This window comes from Gorilla gorilla, chromosome 4 (genome assembly GCF_029281585.2).
Source record: "Gorilla gorilla gorilla isolate KB3781 chromosome 4, NHGRI_mGorGor1-v2.1_pri, whole genome shotgun sequence".
Lineage (NCBI taxonomy): Eukaryota > Metazoa > Chordata > Mammalia > Primates > Hominidae > Gorilla > Gorilla gorilla.
In genome coordinates this window covers 26013701-26031164 of record NC_073228.2, presented here as the reverse complement: position 1 = coordinate 26031164, position 17464 = coordinate 26013701, and the positions used below count along the sequence as shown (strand labels likewise).

The window sequence follows — 17464 nt, the reverse complement described above, 5'->3', positions numbered from 1 at the left end:
ATGCCCTCTCTCACCACTCCTATTCAACATAGTGTTGGAAGTTCTGGCCAGGGCAATCAGGCAGGAGAAGGAAACAAAGGGTATTCAATTAGGAAAAGAGGAAGTCAAATTGTCCCTGTTTGCAGATGACATGATTGTATATCTAGAAAACCCCATTGTCTCAGCCCCAAATCTCCTTAAGCTGATAAGCAACTTCAGCAAAGTCTCAGGATACAAAATCAATGTGCAAAAATCACAAGCATTCCTATACACCAACAACAGACAAACAGAGAGCCAAATCATGAGTGAACTCCCATTCACAATTGCTTCAAAGAGAATAAAATACCTAGGAATCCAACTTACAAGGGATGTGAAGGACCTCTTCAAGGAGAACTACAAACCGCTGCTCAAGGAAATAAAAGAGGATACAAACAAATGGAAGAACATTCCATGCTCATGGGTAGGAAGAATCAATATTGTGAAAATGGCCATACTGCCCAAGGTCATTTACAGATTCAATGCCATCCCCATCAAGCTACCAATGCCTTTCTTCACAGAATTGGAAAAAACTACTTTAAAGTTCATATGGAACCAAAAAAGAGCCCGCATCGCCAAGTCAATCCTAAGCCAAAAGAACAAAGCTGGAGGCATCACACTACCTGACTTCAAACTATACTACAAGGCTACAGTAACCAAAACAGCATGGTACTGGTACCAAAACAGAGATATAGATCACTGGAACAGAACAGAGCCCTCAGAAATAACGCCGCATATCTACAACTATCTGATCTTTGACAAACCTGAGAAAAACAAGCAATAGGGAAAGGATTCCCTATTTAATAAATGGCACTGGGAAAACTGGCTAGCCATATGTAGAAAGCTGAAACTGGATCCCTTCCTTACACCTTATACAAAAATCAATTCAAGATGGATTAAAGACGTAAACATTAGACCTAAAACCATAAAAACCCTAGAAGAAAACCTAGGCATTACCATTCAGGACATAGTCATGGGCAAGGACTTCATGTCTAAAACACCAAAAGCAATGGCAACAAAAGACAAAATTGACAAATGGGATCTAAAGAGCTTCTGCACAGCCAAAGAAACTACCATCAGAGTGAACAGGCAACCTACAACATGGGAGAAAATTTTCGCAACCTACTCATCTGACAAAGGGCTAATATCCAGAATCTACAATGAACTCAAACAAATTTACAAGAAAAAAACAAACAACCCCATCAAAAAGTGGGCGAAGGATATGAACAGACACTTCTCAAAAGAAGACATTTATGCAGCCAAAAAACACATGAAAAAATGCTCACCATCACTGGCCATCAGAGAAATGCAAATCAAAACCACAATGAGATACCATCTCACACCAGTTAGAATGGCAATCATTAAAAAGTCAGGAAACAACAGGTGCTGGAGAGGATGTGGAGAAATAGGAACACTTTTACACTGTTGGTGGGACTGTAAACTAGTTCAACCATTGTGGAAGTCAGTGTGGCCATTCCTCAGGGATCTAGAACTAGAAATACCATTTGACCCAGCCATCCCATTACTGGGTATATACCCAAAGGACTATAAATCATGCTGCTATAAAGACACATGCACACGTATGTTTATTGCGGCATTATTCACAATAGCAAAGACTTGGAACCAACCCAAATGTCCAACAATGATAGACTGGATTAAGAAAATGTGGCACATATACACCATGGAATACTATGGAGCCATAAAAAATGATGAGTTCATGTCCTTTGTAGGGACATGGATGAAATTGGAAATCATCATTCTCAGTAAACTATCGCAAGGACAAAAAACCAAACACCACATATTCTCACTCATAGGTGGGAACTGAACAATGAGATCATATGGACACAGGAAGGGGAACATCACACTCTGGGGACTGTTGTGGGGTGGGGGGAGGGGGGAGGGATAGCATTGGGAGATATACCTAATGCTAGATGACGAGTTAGTGGGTGCAGCACACCAGCATGGCACGTGTATACATATGTAACTAACCTGCACAATGTGCACATGTACCCTAAAACTTAAAGTATAATAAAAAAAAATTAAAAAAAATAAAAAATAAAAACAAAACAAAAGAAAACAAAAAAACTAAATATGCTTGAGTAGGGGAGCTGATAAATAAAATATACTATATTCATATGATAAAATAAATTTAGTGTTAAAAAGATTGTACTAAAACAGCATGGTTAGCACACAGATACATAATATTAGATATAAAAGAGCAAAGAGAAATAGTACTTAAAATCTGTTCATATTTATCTAATTTTAAAAAAAAACAAAAAAAAAATTTATGCCTGTAACATATTAATGCATAAATAATATATACATACATATTATCTATGGGCATTATGTATGCATATAAAATAAACTGAAATAATGCAGCCATCTCCAGTATCCATGCGTGATTGGTTCCAGAACCCCCTCCAGATACCAAAATCCACAGATAGTCAAGTTCCTCATATAAAATGGTCTAGTACTTCCATACAACCTGTGCACATCCTCCTGTGTACTTTATCATTGCTAGATTACTTCTAATACCTAATACAACATCTACATGTCACTTCTATCACATGGATTCAACACAGTCCTCTGCACATGGCAAATTCAAGTTTTACTTTTTGGAGCATTGTCAAATTTTTCCAAATATTTTCGATCCATGGTTGGTTGAATCTGTGGAGGCAGAACACACAGATACAAAAACACATGGATACAGAGGGCTGACTGTATACACTCAATTAATTATAATGGATTTCTCCAGGGAAGAAAGAATAATGTGATTAGACATGAAAACAAAGTAAACTAAAACTTCACCTGAATTTCTTAGTTTATATAAACCACGTTAACAATTATTGCATCTTTGCGATGGGTACCCAGGTGTTTGTAATAATTCCCTTTATTCTTTTACAAATTTTGTATTTTCTTTAAAAACTAAAAAAAAAAAAATACCCATCTTATATAAGAATTGGAGACAGCCTTTGTTCTTCACAACTGCCAGTTGAAAATAATTTGCTGTAGCTGATCAATAAGACACTATTTATAGAACATGAAGAAACACAGACATGGTTAACTGGAGCCCCTGCTCTAAAGAAACTGATCAGTCATGGGATTTTTCTCTTAGGCTTATCTATCCTTCCAAAGCAAGGTACATGCTTGCCATTACTACATTTATACAGGGGACTTTTAAATGATCATTCTGGCATTGCTTGAAGGATGAATCAAGTGGTAACATCTCTTTCTCATTCTGAATCTCTGACCCGATTGTATGGCTAATTTTGATACAGCTCTTTTAAAAAGTGAAATGTTTCTGTCATATTTAAGATGAGAATGTACCTTCCTACTGAGAGAGTGACTTTCAAAACGGATGGTGTGGCAGCCTCCTTACCTGCTCTTTCATTTCAGCATAGACTTTCTCTGAGTTCAGTTCCACCTGCCGCTTAAACTCTTCCAGAGCGGCATCTGCCTGCTGGGCCTGCAACCTCTGAACTTCAGTCACACGAGTTAGCTGCTCCTCTTTTTCCCTAGAAAGGTTCAGAGAAGCTTCAGAGTTAAAATATAAAAGAGCTAGGCCTGAAAGAAAGAACAATATTTAACCCCCTCTAAAATAAAATCCAGATTTTAATTTTTTTGATCCAAATCCTACAAAACTTCCCTTTAGAAATTTGACAATAAACTAATTTGTCTCAAGAGAAAAAGGGTATAAACATATATTATGTATTCTGATGAAGGCAAAACTGCTTTCAAAGATTTCTCTAAAAACAAAACTGAGTAAAACCATGTGTCTCCATCAAGTGATGAATGAATAAACAAAATGCGGAATAGCTATCCAATGGGATATTAGTCATTCTTAAAAAGGAATGAAGTTCTGATACCTGCTACAACATGGATGAACCTTAAAAACATTCAGCTAAGTGAAAGAAGCCAGTCACAAAAAGTTACATATTGTATGATTCCATTTATATGAAATTTCCAGAATAGGTAAATCCATGGAGACAGAAAGTACCTTAGTAGTTGCTAGGGTCTGAGAGGCTGGGGAAATAGGGAGTGATTGCCAAGGGATATGAAATGAGGAAAATATGAAAATGTTCTGGAATTAGATAGTGGTGATGGTTGCACATCCTTGTGAATATACTAAGATCCACCAAACTATACACTTCAAAGGAGTGAATTTTATGGTATGTGAATTATAGCTCATGGTTTTTTTAAAAAAAACAATGTACAAATAGAAAGATGTATGTCTACCAGAAGTTAATCTGCAGTGAAGTCAATGCAACAGAGAAACATGATGGCCTAAAATTATTTTACTGCCTTCTAGCAGATTGCCTAAAAAAACTGATAACCATCTCATTTCTTCATACCTTAGGCGGAAACTATATAGCTGAAAGGGTCCAACAAAACAAAAGGAATCTTTGCATGTTGATAGAAGAAAAAATTAAAGCCTTCAGTTTATAAATGCATGCCATTTAACAATAGTTAACTTTGAGTTCTAACTAGGTGCTGGGTGTTGTGCAATGGACTTTTATATGGTTTGGCTCTGTGTCCCCACCCACATCTAATCTTGTAGCTCCCATAATTCCCACGTGTTGTGGGAGGGACCCAGTGGGAGATAACTGAATCATGGGGGCAGGTCTTTCCCATGCTGTTCTCATGATAGTGAGTAAGTCTAATGAGATCTGATGGTTTTAACAAGAGGAGCTCCCCTGCACAAGCTCTCTTTTTGCCTGCTGCCATCCATGTAAGATGTGACTTGCTCCTCCTTGCCTTCCGCCATGATTGTGAGGCCTCTCCAGCCACGTGGAACTGTAAGTCCATTAAACCTCTTTTGAATATTGCCCAGTCTCCAGTATGTCTTTATCAGCAGTGTGAAAATGGACTAATACAGAAGTTTATGTCTTCTCTCATTTATTCTCACAGTAAACCAGTATAAGAGTGTTATTACATCCTTACTTACACAGAACAGGAAACTAGGGCTTAGAGAATACTTCCAAGGTTACACACCTAGAGTAACAACAGGTCAAGCCAGGATTCCAGTCCTGACAGTGTGCTTCTAGAGTTCCTGTTGTTGGCTGCTATGCCACACTGCTTTCCTGATCTTCCAGATGCTACAGGTAAGATTAACTTAGCTCACCTTCCCTAAATGGGAAAGCTTACACACGTAAAAAATATGTTCTTACTATTAGCTGTAACACTGAAGGATGCTGGGCGGGGGTGGGTAATTTAACTCACTCAAACCAAATTTTAGAGAAATATCATAAAGGGGAGAAAAGACATTTCTAAAACAAGATGATGCAATCTTTTAAGACTTGGGCAAAAAGTATTACGAGTTTTTCCAGGTTACTCATCTGAGTTTAAAATCCACTCTAAGACACAAAAATTTCTAGGCTTTTCAATAAGAACGTACATATCATATATCAAAATACCAAACTTTCTCCCTCTCCCCCACCAAATTGAAAACCTCTTCCAAAGCTTAAGTGGTCAAAAGACTAATAAGAAAAAAAGTGTCACCTAATTTCTACTTCAGCAAGACTCTCTTGTCCCTTTACAATGAGGTTATCATCGATACAGATATATAGATATCAATATAGATATAGATATAGATAGGGGTGTGTGTGTGTGTGTGTGTGTGTGTTCTCTCCTCGCACCCATATCCCATCCCCACCCCTGTATTTGGGATCCACAAATAGGCACATTTTTGTTGACAGGCTGAAAGAGCATATCGTGCATGTTTATTTGTCATTTTAAACACCACCTTGTGTCTATTTATCTCTTCATATCCCATGTATCCATCTACCTGAAGGTAACAATAATCATTGCAATCCCATGATAAACAAAACAGTTTTTCCACTAAATCCCTGTTCCTTTATGTGTCTGTTTTACAGATGTAGCCACCATTTTTATGACCTACAGAGTTTAATACTGCCCCAAGGTGTGTGATGCCCTGCATGACAGTTAAGCCATTCCAGGTCATGATGCATGCCACATGTGGCTCTCAGTGACTGCATTTTGCAGTTAAGCCATTCCAGGTCATGAGGCATGCCACATGTGGCTCTTAGTAACTGCATTTTGCAGCAATGGGGTACAGGATTCTGGAAGTTTTTAAAAGCTATTCTTCAACTTGTGTACTTTAATGAACTGGGACCTGAGTTATCTTGTTGTTCACCATGTTTCTTACATGTTGTTAAAGCAAAATGGTCTTAATGTTAACTGGCTGTTAAGTTCTAAGGTCCTAACATTATTGAGGCTTTTTTGCCACCTAATGTGAATATTACCTCAAAGATAATGGTGATTAATAACTGAATATCATACTGAAGGCTGATTTTGGGGGCACCACTATATGAAAGACTGAGCACTCTGATGGCTATAGAGAATTTTAAATTGTTCTGGTGCATTTTCACTCTTTCTATATTATTCTGTTCAAGAACAGGAGGCTTTAAGCTGTATGTAGGATTTCCCTGCTACAAACATTGAATAATTTGTTTGAATATAAAAATATTTAAATATTAAAACAGCACATGGGAACAACATAAAGTCATATAAATTGTCATTGGGTACCATGGTCTAGACCTGGCTTGGCAAATAGATGCTCTCTGGTGTGGTGGTCCCAATTGACTGGAAGGGGCTGCCTGGAATGTACTATTTAAAGGATTCTGAGAGCAAGCTCAGGGGGAAAGGGTGCTGTGGTTGATGAATGGTGGCACTGTTTACAAGGCACTGGGGTTAGGCAGTGCAATGACCGTTTAGAGATTATAGTGACTAGTTTATGTTCCTCTTTAATTTTTGAGGCCCTTCTAAAAGCACTTAGGAAGACCATTTTATAATTAAGATTAACATTTATCAAAGGATTACCTTTGGTCAGTTTGTATATAAATACAAAAGAAAGTATATTGAACATGATTTGAAAACTTTAAAAGTTTATATATCACTTACTTTTTAATTACGGAACATTAAACAGCCAAAAGAAAGATAACACATTTTATAAAAATATATGACCTATAGCTGAAATAGCAACTTTGTCCTATCTATGTTGAAAGTCAGTTTTTTATATTATTTGTGCAATAATTCACATGAACTATTTAAACACTTTTCATTTAATAGGATGAATCTTTTTCCCTATAACATGTCATTCTTACCTACTAAGCTTAGTTCACTTTATAACTAATTTATGACCACATAAATCAAAGTCATAAACTTTAGCTATCCGTCAGGTAATTAGAGGCCATTTTAAAATATGAAAACCTTGCACAATAAGGCACTTTGTTTTTAATTGATCATTTCTACCCTGATTTACAAATAGCAAATACTGTTTTATACTCAATTATAAGCACAGGGAAATATGTAAAATCTGGTTTCCAGTCCCGCCATACTGTCTGAACTAATCTAATAGTAACACTAAATATCAAAAGTGGCCTCATTCAATGTAATTCAATGTTCTTGTCCAGTAAAACCATAATGAATACATTGAGCTCCACTAATATTTAGAAACCTTCTGCCCCCTTTTTTTTTTTTGAGACAGGGTATTGCTCTGTCGCCCAGGCTGGAGTGCAGTGGCACAATCAGGGCTCACTGCAGCCTTGAACTCCTGGACTCAGGTGATCCTCCCATCTCAGCCTCTGGGTAGCTGGGAATATAGGTGCAAGCCACCACCCCTGGATAATTTTCTTCTTTTTTGTAGAAATGGGGTTTTGTCAAGTTGCCCAGGCTGGTCTCGAACTCCTGGACTCAAGCGATCCACCCTGGTCTCCTAAAGAGCTGGGATTACAGGCATAAGCCGCTGCACCTGGCCCCTCTGTCTTAATATAAATTAAATCTGTCAATTCAAATAAAGAGGTGATACTCATTTTAAGGAGAGATCCATTTTAATTTCTACATGGTAATGAAGCAGAAATGAAAATGCTGAAGCTTTGAAACAGGCAAAGGTCTGCTCCTATCACTGGAACAGCGCTCCTTTTTACCATGATCCCAATAGTGCATCCTGAAAGAAGGAAGAAAAAAGGACTGAAGATTTTTTTTTTTTTCCAGTGGAACTAGTTGTGGGGCCAAGTAGAAACGCATCACTCAAATGCCTTAAAGCTGGGCCTCCATGAAGATAAAAAGGTGGAAAGAAAATTAGCTTTTTAGCTCTGATTTATTCATAAAGTGCAGTAAATTTTCCTCATCTGAGTATATAAAGGATAAAGAAAAAAGAAGCTGCATTGTTAAACAACCACAAGCCAGCTCAGATTAAAGGATGTTCTGAAGTACATGATTATTCCAAAAAGGGCAATAAAATGTAGGGAACTAATGGATGACAGTTTAGTATTTTTGAGCTTTACAAGCTAACATGTATATGTACGGGTGAACCTTAATTTGAAAATCTTCCTTTTGCACATTTCTGTTCCAGTACATTTGATAAAGATGGCTGCAATCCAACATGTATGTATAAGGCTTCACATTACAGTATACTTCATTTGCTGCCAGCTTGGCATCTCCCCTGGAAACTCCAAGAAAAACAACACAAAACAAGAAACTTCAAACAAGTCTGAAAAACAGCTAGAAGAGTCCCCATGCCCTTTCCAGCTGGGCTGGAAAACAAGACTCACAAGCGGCAATATCACCTATATTCATGGCTGCTGGTTGTTACTTAAACTGATTAAATTGAATGACTCAAAAATATTTAAAATAACACCTTTCATAAGCATGACAGATGAATAAACTGCTTTGGCCTCTTCTTCACTTGACTTCTAAAACTAGTAGTCTCTGCTAAATTCTAGTTTAAAAATGGTAAACCCTGTAGACAGCTAAACATTTGATACTTCAACAGTCAGAAAGAAATGCCCAGTAAAATGAAAATTAGTATTGGTCTTAATATTGAATATATGGTAATACTTCCCAAATTGATCTACAGATTCAACATAATCAATGCATGCAGGGCCACAAGCCAAGGAACTGGGGCAGTGTCTAGAAGATGGAAAAGGCAAGGAATGGATTATTCTCATAAACTCAATGAAACTATGATGATCCAAAACACTAAATCAGAAATTATTCTCTCGCTACTAAGGGAAAAGCTTGAAACAGGCATGATAACAGCATAAAGAAGTTCTACAGAACTCTATTCTGACAAAGACCTTTTATTGCCAACAATGTAGGCTTACCCAGAGAGCTTGCCCACAGGGTCAAACACCAGTCTTAAAAAACCATGCCTGTTGGTTGAAGCATGTTAGTTATAAATAGAAATGAGGAATCTTCTTAAACAATTCAAAAACCTCTTAAGAAGATACGGATGTCAGCTAGGACGTCTATAAATCTATGACGCCAACTGGATTTGAATCGTAATTCAAAAGAACTAGTTCTGGCATCAACTTTGTAGCCTTTATTCTCAGTAAGTTAGTTTTGTTCTGGGAGCAGAAACAAGGGTGCTGGCAGCAAATTCTAAGATCTGCTCATTCAAATACTACAGAAAACATAAAAGAAGTATAAAACATGGTTCCTATCTTTCAAAAACTATAATCTGACTAAGGGAAAAGATGAAAATATAAGGAGAAAAATAAAATGATGCAATATCGTACACATTAAATCTTGTGACAAATTTTAAGTGCTAAAAGAATACAAAGAACATAACAATGAAGTAAGAGGCTATATAAGAAACAATTCTCAGAGGATCAAATTTATGTGTAAGATAGGAAATAAAGCTATATAAGTAAAATTAATGAAAGTTTTAAACAGTTTAAAGTTTATGTAATAATTTTATGCTAAACTAACTTCTGCCTGTAATATGGGTCCATAAATAAAACAAACTCTAGCTCAGCAAATACAAAAGCCAGTAACACTTCTATGGTAAACTAACAAAATATTGAGAAAATTATCCTTAAAGATAAAGCAGTCATGGTTTATGGTGAAGAAAAATTCCTTTAAAATCTTTAAATTCTTTAAATTTCAAAATAAATCCCACATATGATGCTATTTTCGTTTATGTCCCTATATTTAACAAATGATTAAAACTTCCATTTATAAATTGTACACCATATATGCAGAGTTTACATACAAACTCACTAATGTATTTCATTACAGATGTAGTATTATATCAGTATATAATAAGGAAATATACGTTATTCTTGTAAAATGACAAAACCTAAATATTCTGTAATAGGTGAGGACCACTTCTTGTTACTAGGAGAGGAAGAAAGACAGTATAAAGTCACTCAAGCAGAATGATAAGTAAACCAAAGCCAGATCAAAGGAATAAAGAAAAAAGGCTGAAATGTGAATCTGAAATATTTATTTCCTTCAAAAACATTATCCATGCCTTGTCCCAGGGCAGTTCAATATTTCAAAGTAACTGGAAAATATTCTCACTTACATTCATCACTATGCACAAATAGATCAAATTTCAAGCAGGCAAATTTTCTCCTATTTATCAAATATAAATGTAATATTTATCATGTGAGAGAAGCTTTTCTGCTCATTATAGATGATTTCTAAGTGATATGAAATGAAAAGTCGCAATAGATATGTCCCACTACTTTTAGAGAATTATATTGCTACAAAATATAACATTTATAGTGTAGCCATAATTTTTAAATCTTTGGAAATGATGAAGCAGAGTGAACATTTGAATGTCTACCCTGCTCATCACAGTTAGGGCAGTTCACATATTATCTCACGTTATTTCTATTAGAAAAGTTACTACATTTTTTAGATGAAAACACTGAAACTTAGAATAGTTAAGTGATTTGCTCAAGTTCACATAAAAGTGCCAGAACAAGCAAAGAAAACAACCCATCTGACTGGAAGTCCAAAATGGTTTCGCTACATGTAACATTATTTCTTTAAATCTGTACATACATTTTTTTATTAAGTTACCATTTCATATTAATTAGCTGAATTTATAATAAGTACTTATCGTAATTTATCCTTACATAGCAATATTTGTATATCAAATGTCTAGAGTATTTGAAAGCTAAAATGTTCATTAGCATTTACTTAACATCCATCACATGCCAAGATCTGTGCTCAGTATTAGAACTGCAAAAATGATTAAGACGTTATATCAGTTTTTTGTTTTGTTTTTTTGTGTGGATTTTTTTTTTTTTTTGAGACGATGTCTTGATCTGTCACCCCAGCTAGAGTGCAGTGGTGCGATCTCGGCTAACTACAACCTCTGCCTCCTGGGTTCAAGTGATTCTCTTGCCTCAGCCTCCCAAGTAGCTGGGATTACAGGCATGCAGTACCATGCCTGACTAATTTTTTTTGTATTTTTAGTAAACATGGGGTTTTGCCATGTTGGCCAGGCTGATCTAGGAAAACATTGTAAAGGACTTCTCACTTTGGTAAGATCATTATGAAAAATATTTAAGATTAACGTATTACATGTACATTGCATAATGCATACCACATGCATATCACACACAAGCATATTACATGTATATTACATGCATACACATCACACTTGTATCACATGCATGTGTAATGCATGCATATTATACACAGGTATACTGTAGTTGCATTACTTGCATGTATACTGCATGTATGTTATTTAAATGAATATTGCATACATGTATATTACACACAAGTATACACATATATTGCATGCACGAATATTACATGTGTGCCGCATGCATTGCACGCATATTGCAAGCATATATGACATGTATAACACTGAATATTGCATGCATGTGTATTGTATGCATATTACACACATACAGGAATGTCACATACATGTATATTGCATGCATACACTAAACGAATGCTTATTACATGTAAATCACATAGATGCATATTACATGCATGCGCATCACATGTATATTACCTGCATACATATTACAAGCATATCATCTATATATTGCATGCATGCAAATTACACGTGCATTATGTGTAAATTACATACATGCTTAACACATGCATATTACATGCATATCACATGCGCTACAGGCATGCATATCACAGGTATATCAAATGTATGTATAACATGCATATCACACGCATGTTACACACATATCACATGCATATCACGTGTATTGCGAACATGCACACCACATGCATATTGCATGCATGCCACATCACATGTGTATTGCAAACATGCATGCCACGTGCATATTACATGTAGGCATAGCACATGCATATCACATGTATATTGCATTTATGTATTTTGCATGTGTATAGCAAACATGCATATTACATTTGTATTACATGCATATATGCTGCATGCATGGCATGCATGCATATACCATGCATATATGCATGTATATTACATGCAGGTTGCACGCATATTACATGCATGTATGTAGCATGGATGTCATATACTGCATGTGTATCGCATATATGTATAACACATATTGCATGCATATTACATGCATGTGCACTACGTGCCTATATTACATGCACACATAATGCATGTATATTACATGCATGCACACTACATGTATATTATATGCATGCATATTAAATACATGTATAACACATGCATATTACATGAAAGTTACCTACATCTTACATGCAAATTGCATGCATTTTATATATTACCTGTATATTGCAGGCATATGGAATGGACGCACATTACATGCATGCACACATGTATATTACATACATGCATATTACAAGCATATCACACACATGCGTATTACATGCATACACATGACATGTACCTTTATCACATGCATGCGTTAATACATGCACATTACAGGTATGTTACATGTATTTTACATGTTACATGTATATTACATGTTACATGCATGCAGAAAATGTACATTGCACATGTGTATGGCGCATGTATATTGCATGCATGGCACATTTCTATCGTATGCATGTGGCATATTACATGCATGTATAACGTATATCACATACATGTACATTACATTTGCAGCATATATATCACGTGCATGTATCATACATGCATATCACATGAATATCGCATACATGTAAAATGTGTGCACATCATACATGTCGCATGCACGTTGTGTGTATTTTACATTCGTGCCACATGTATAATGCATGCATATTGCATGCATGCACATTACATGTATATCTCATGTATATCATCTGCATGCTGCATCGCATTACATGCATATCACATCTGTGTGCATTGCATCTATGTTGCATGTATGCAGTTATTGCACCCATATTATATTACATACCTATTACATGTTGGCCAGGCTGATTTAAAAAAACTTTGTAAATGGCTTCTCATTTTGGAAGATAATTATTGGAAATTTTTAAGAGGCTTGTATTACATGTCTATTACATACATGCATGTCACATGTCTTACATGTATATTACATGGTACATTGCATGTCCCTTGCGTGTATGAGATTTATATTGCATGTGCGCATGATACATGTACATTACTTGTACAGCACATGCATATCACATTGCACGTATGTATATCACATGTATATTACATACGTGCATAACATGCACATCACATGCGTACTGCACACATGTACAGCACATGCATATAACAAATATGCAGGTTACATGTGTTTTACAAGTCTTAGTATATTACATGCATATGTATTTCAGGAACACATGTATATCGCATGTATGTACATTGCATGTGTATAGCATGTATATTGCACCCATGTGCAATATATATGTAGCACATATAATGGATGCATGTAATGTTGCATGCATGCTGCATGCATGTTACATGGATGCCGCATGCATGCATATCACGCACATGCATCATGCATGTATATGACATGCATGTCATACATATCACACACATGCACATTACATGTGCATCACATAAATGTTGCATGTACGTTACATGTGTTGCATGTATATGGCATGTATATTACATGCATGCATATTGTGTGCATATTATACGTATATCCCATGCATATTGCATTATATTGCATGCATGTCACATGCATGTATATTACATGCATATTACATGCGTGTATATTACATGCATATTACATGCATGCATAAATATATTGCAGGTATATTGCTCTAACAACACTAATCAAAAGAAAGCTGGAGTCGTGATATTAACACCAGACAAAGCCTATTCCAGGGCAAAGAATTTTGCCAACACTAAAGAAAGTAAATTTACAGTACTTAAAGAGTCATATCAACAGGAAACAAATGTTGAAAATAAAAGAAGCAAATACTTATTGAAATGCAGGGGTGAATAAACACATGCACAATTACATTTCGAGATTTCAATATCCCTCTCTATCAATAATTGATAGGACAAGTAGACAGACAAGAATAAAGAGCTAGGATAACTAGGATTTGAAGAACACTATCAAACAGCTAGGCCTAATGGACACTTATGGAATATTCCACCCAATCAAAGAAGAATACACATTCATTTCAAGAGTACATGGAACATTATCAACATAGACTATTCTGGAACATAAAACAAGTCTCCATAAATTTAAAAGGATTCACATCATGCAATGCATATTTTGTGATCATTGTGAAATTAAAAATCAATAAAAGAAAGATATCTGGGAAATCCCCAAATATTTTGAAACTAAATAATGTTTTTCTACACAGCCCATGGACCAAAGAAAAAATAAAATGAGAAATTAGAAAGCATTTTGGATTAATGAAACTGAAAACAAATATCAAAATCAGACAGATGCTGCTAACAATGTACTTGAAGGAAACTTTATAGAATTAAACATTTGTATTAGAAAATAATATACAGGTTTCAAAACAATGGCATTAGCTTTCACTTTAAAGAACAGTAAAACACAAAATAAGTAGAAGAAAGGAAATAATAAAAATCAAAACAGAGATCAATAAAATGGGAACAGAAGAACATTAGGCAAAAATCAGTGAATCCCAAAGCTGGTTCTTTGAGAAGATCAATAAAATTGATAAACCTCTAGCTAGACTGGTCAGAAAAAAAGAAACAATACAAATTATCAATATTACAAATGAGAGTGGTTATGTCACTACAGATTTTATATGTGTTAAAAGGACAAGAAACCAGTATCATAAAAGGAGAGAAAAAATAATTTTTGTTTTGTTTTTTGTTTTTTGAGACGGAGTCTCACTCTTGCCCAGGCTGGAGCACAGTGGTGTGATCTCAGCTCACTGCAACCTCCACCTCCCTGGTTCAAGTGATTCTCATGCCTCAGCCTCCCGAGTAGCTGGGATTACAGGCACCTGCCACCACGCCCAGCTAATTTTTGTATTTTTAGTAGAGACGGGGTTTCACCATGTTGGCAAGCTGATCTCGAACTCCTGACCTCAGGTGATCTGCCCACCTTGGCCTCCGAAAGTCTTGGAATTACAGGCGTAAGCCACTGCTCCCAGGCTGAGAAAAAATTTGAATCCTTACTTCTTCCCAGTATATACAAAATTACTAAAAAGTGATCAAAGTCCTAATGTAAAACCTAAAACTACAAAACTTTCAGAAGAAAACCTTTGTGACCTTGGGTTAGAAAAAGATTTCCTAGATATGACACCAACAGCACAATTCATAAAAGAACAAATACTGTAAACACAGTAGACTTCATCAAAATTAAAAACACCTGCTTTTTGAAAGAAACCATTAAAAGAATGAACAGGCAAGTCACAGACTGGGAGAAAATACGCAAAAACATCTATCTAATAAAAGACTGGTAAGCAGAATATATCATGAAATCTCAAAACTTAATTATAAGAAAACAGTCAACCCAATTTAAAAATGGACTAAAGATTTGAACACTTTCCAAGGTAGATAGGCATATGGCCAATAAGGACATGAAAACCTTTTTAACATCATTACTCACTAGGAAAATGCAAGTGAAAACCACAATAAGATACTACTACACACTTGTGAGCGTGGTGAAAATTTAAAACACTGATGATATCAAGTTTTGGGAAAGATGTGGAGGGACTGGAAAAACTATACATACTGTCTGCTTCCATTTATCTAAAATTCTGGAAATTGAAATATAAGGACAGGAAATCAGTGGTTGCCTGGATATGGGGAGGTGGAAAGGGCTAGACCAGAAGGATGGCATGAGAGCACGAGAGAACAAGAGAACGTTTGGGGTGATACATATGTTCACAAGTATATCTTTTTTGAATTGGTAGTTTCATGAGTATGTACATAGTTCAAAATATATGAAACTGTATACTTTAAATATGTGAAATTTATTGTATGACAATTCTAACTAAATAAGTCTGTTAAAACGGTCCTTAAATGTAATAAAATGTTTAATCTCACTTACAAGAGTACTGCAAATTAAAACCGTGTCATTATTTCTCACCTACCAGATTTACAAAAATGTTTAAATTGTAACAACATTCTACTTGGGAGTCTAAAAGGCTTCGCTGTTTTCTTTCTTCTTTTTTTTTTTTAAGACAGGGTCTCACTTTGTCACCCAAGCTGGAGTGCAGTGGTGAGATCACAACTCACTGCAGCCTCAGCATCCCCAGCTCAAGCAATCCTCCCACTTCAACCCCCCAAGTGGCTGGGACTACAGGCACACACCACCACACCAGTTAATTTTTTTGCATTTTTTGTAGAGACGGGGTTTTGCCATTTGTCCAAGCTGGTCTCAAATTCCTGAGCTCAAGCAATCTGCCCGCCTTGGCCTCCCAAAGTGCTGGGATTACAGGTGTGAGCGACTGTGCCCAGCCCAAAAGGCATCCTCCTTATTTGCAGCCAAGAGAAACTTAAGTCAGTGTAACCTTTATGGAGGAAAATTTGCCACTACATAACAATACTATATACATGTCATTTTGACCCAGTATTCCCACTCCTAAAAAGTTACCCTGAATCTATATCCCAAACAATACAAAAATTCATCCATTAGGTTATTCATGACAGCATCACATGCAACTGCAAATATTGGGAACAACCTGTATACTCATATGTAGAACAGTGGTTGCATAAACACACTGGCATACTACACTGATGTAAAAAGAACGAGTGACTTCCAGGTTATAATAAATGAAAAAAGCAATGTGTACAAAAGTATCCATGCCTTTCGTGTAAGGAGGAAGAGAAAACAATGAGATATACATGTATCTGCTTATTTGTGCAGGAACAAACACAGAAATGATCAACTAGAGACTAGTAAGATCATATATCCACAGAAGTGGCTTGGAATGGCAAAGACAACACAGAAGGAATGAAGGTAGGGTGACACCTCTCTGAATATACCTAATAGTCCAGGTCTGGCATTTGGAATCATATTGTTTTATTTACTAAAAAAAAAAAATGAAATAAACAAGGACAGGAGAGGGAAATTCTGAAATGAACTACAAACAGAAACAAATAAACATACTTGTATTTCAAATGATTAATAATCACACTGAAGGGGGAATAAATAACCAAATCAACTTTAGAATACAATCTTTGGATCATGTGCTCTTGGGCTGAAGACGAAAAGAACACAAAAGAACCCTTAGACTCTAGTTACAGGTTTCTTTCTTCACAGAGATATGGTCTATCAATTGAAAAACAGTTTCCTGCTATTCTAGGTTTGAGCAAATAAGTAAATATATAATGGAAGTCAGGTTTCTCACAGTC

At 35.8% G+C, this 17464-nt stretch overlaps 1 protein-coding gene across 39 annotated transcripts in view; it reads right to left on the bottom strand.

The window, feature by feature from the left end:
* The window catches only part of CEP112 (centrosomal protein 112), a 562721-nt gene that overhangs the window by 325690 nt on the left and 219567 nt on the right, over positions 1-17464 (bottom strand). For all 39 annotated transcript variants that reach the window (XR_008679796.2, XR_010133740.1, XR_010133744.1 and 36 more), the window contains one exon: positions 3395-3530. Coding sequence is in view for 22 of the 39 variants with exons in the window: in XM_031011060.3 (XP_030866920.3) it covers positions 3395-3530 (136 nt within the window). In the remaining 17 variants the exon portion in view is untranslated. The remainder of the gene's footprint in view (positions 1-3394; positions 3531-17464) is intronic.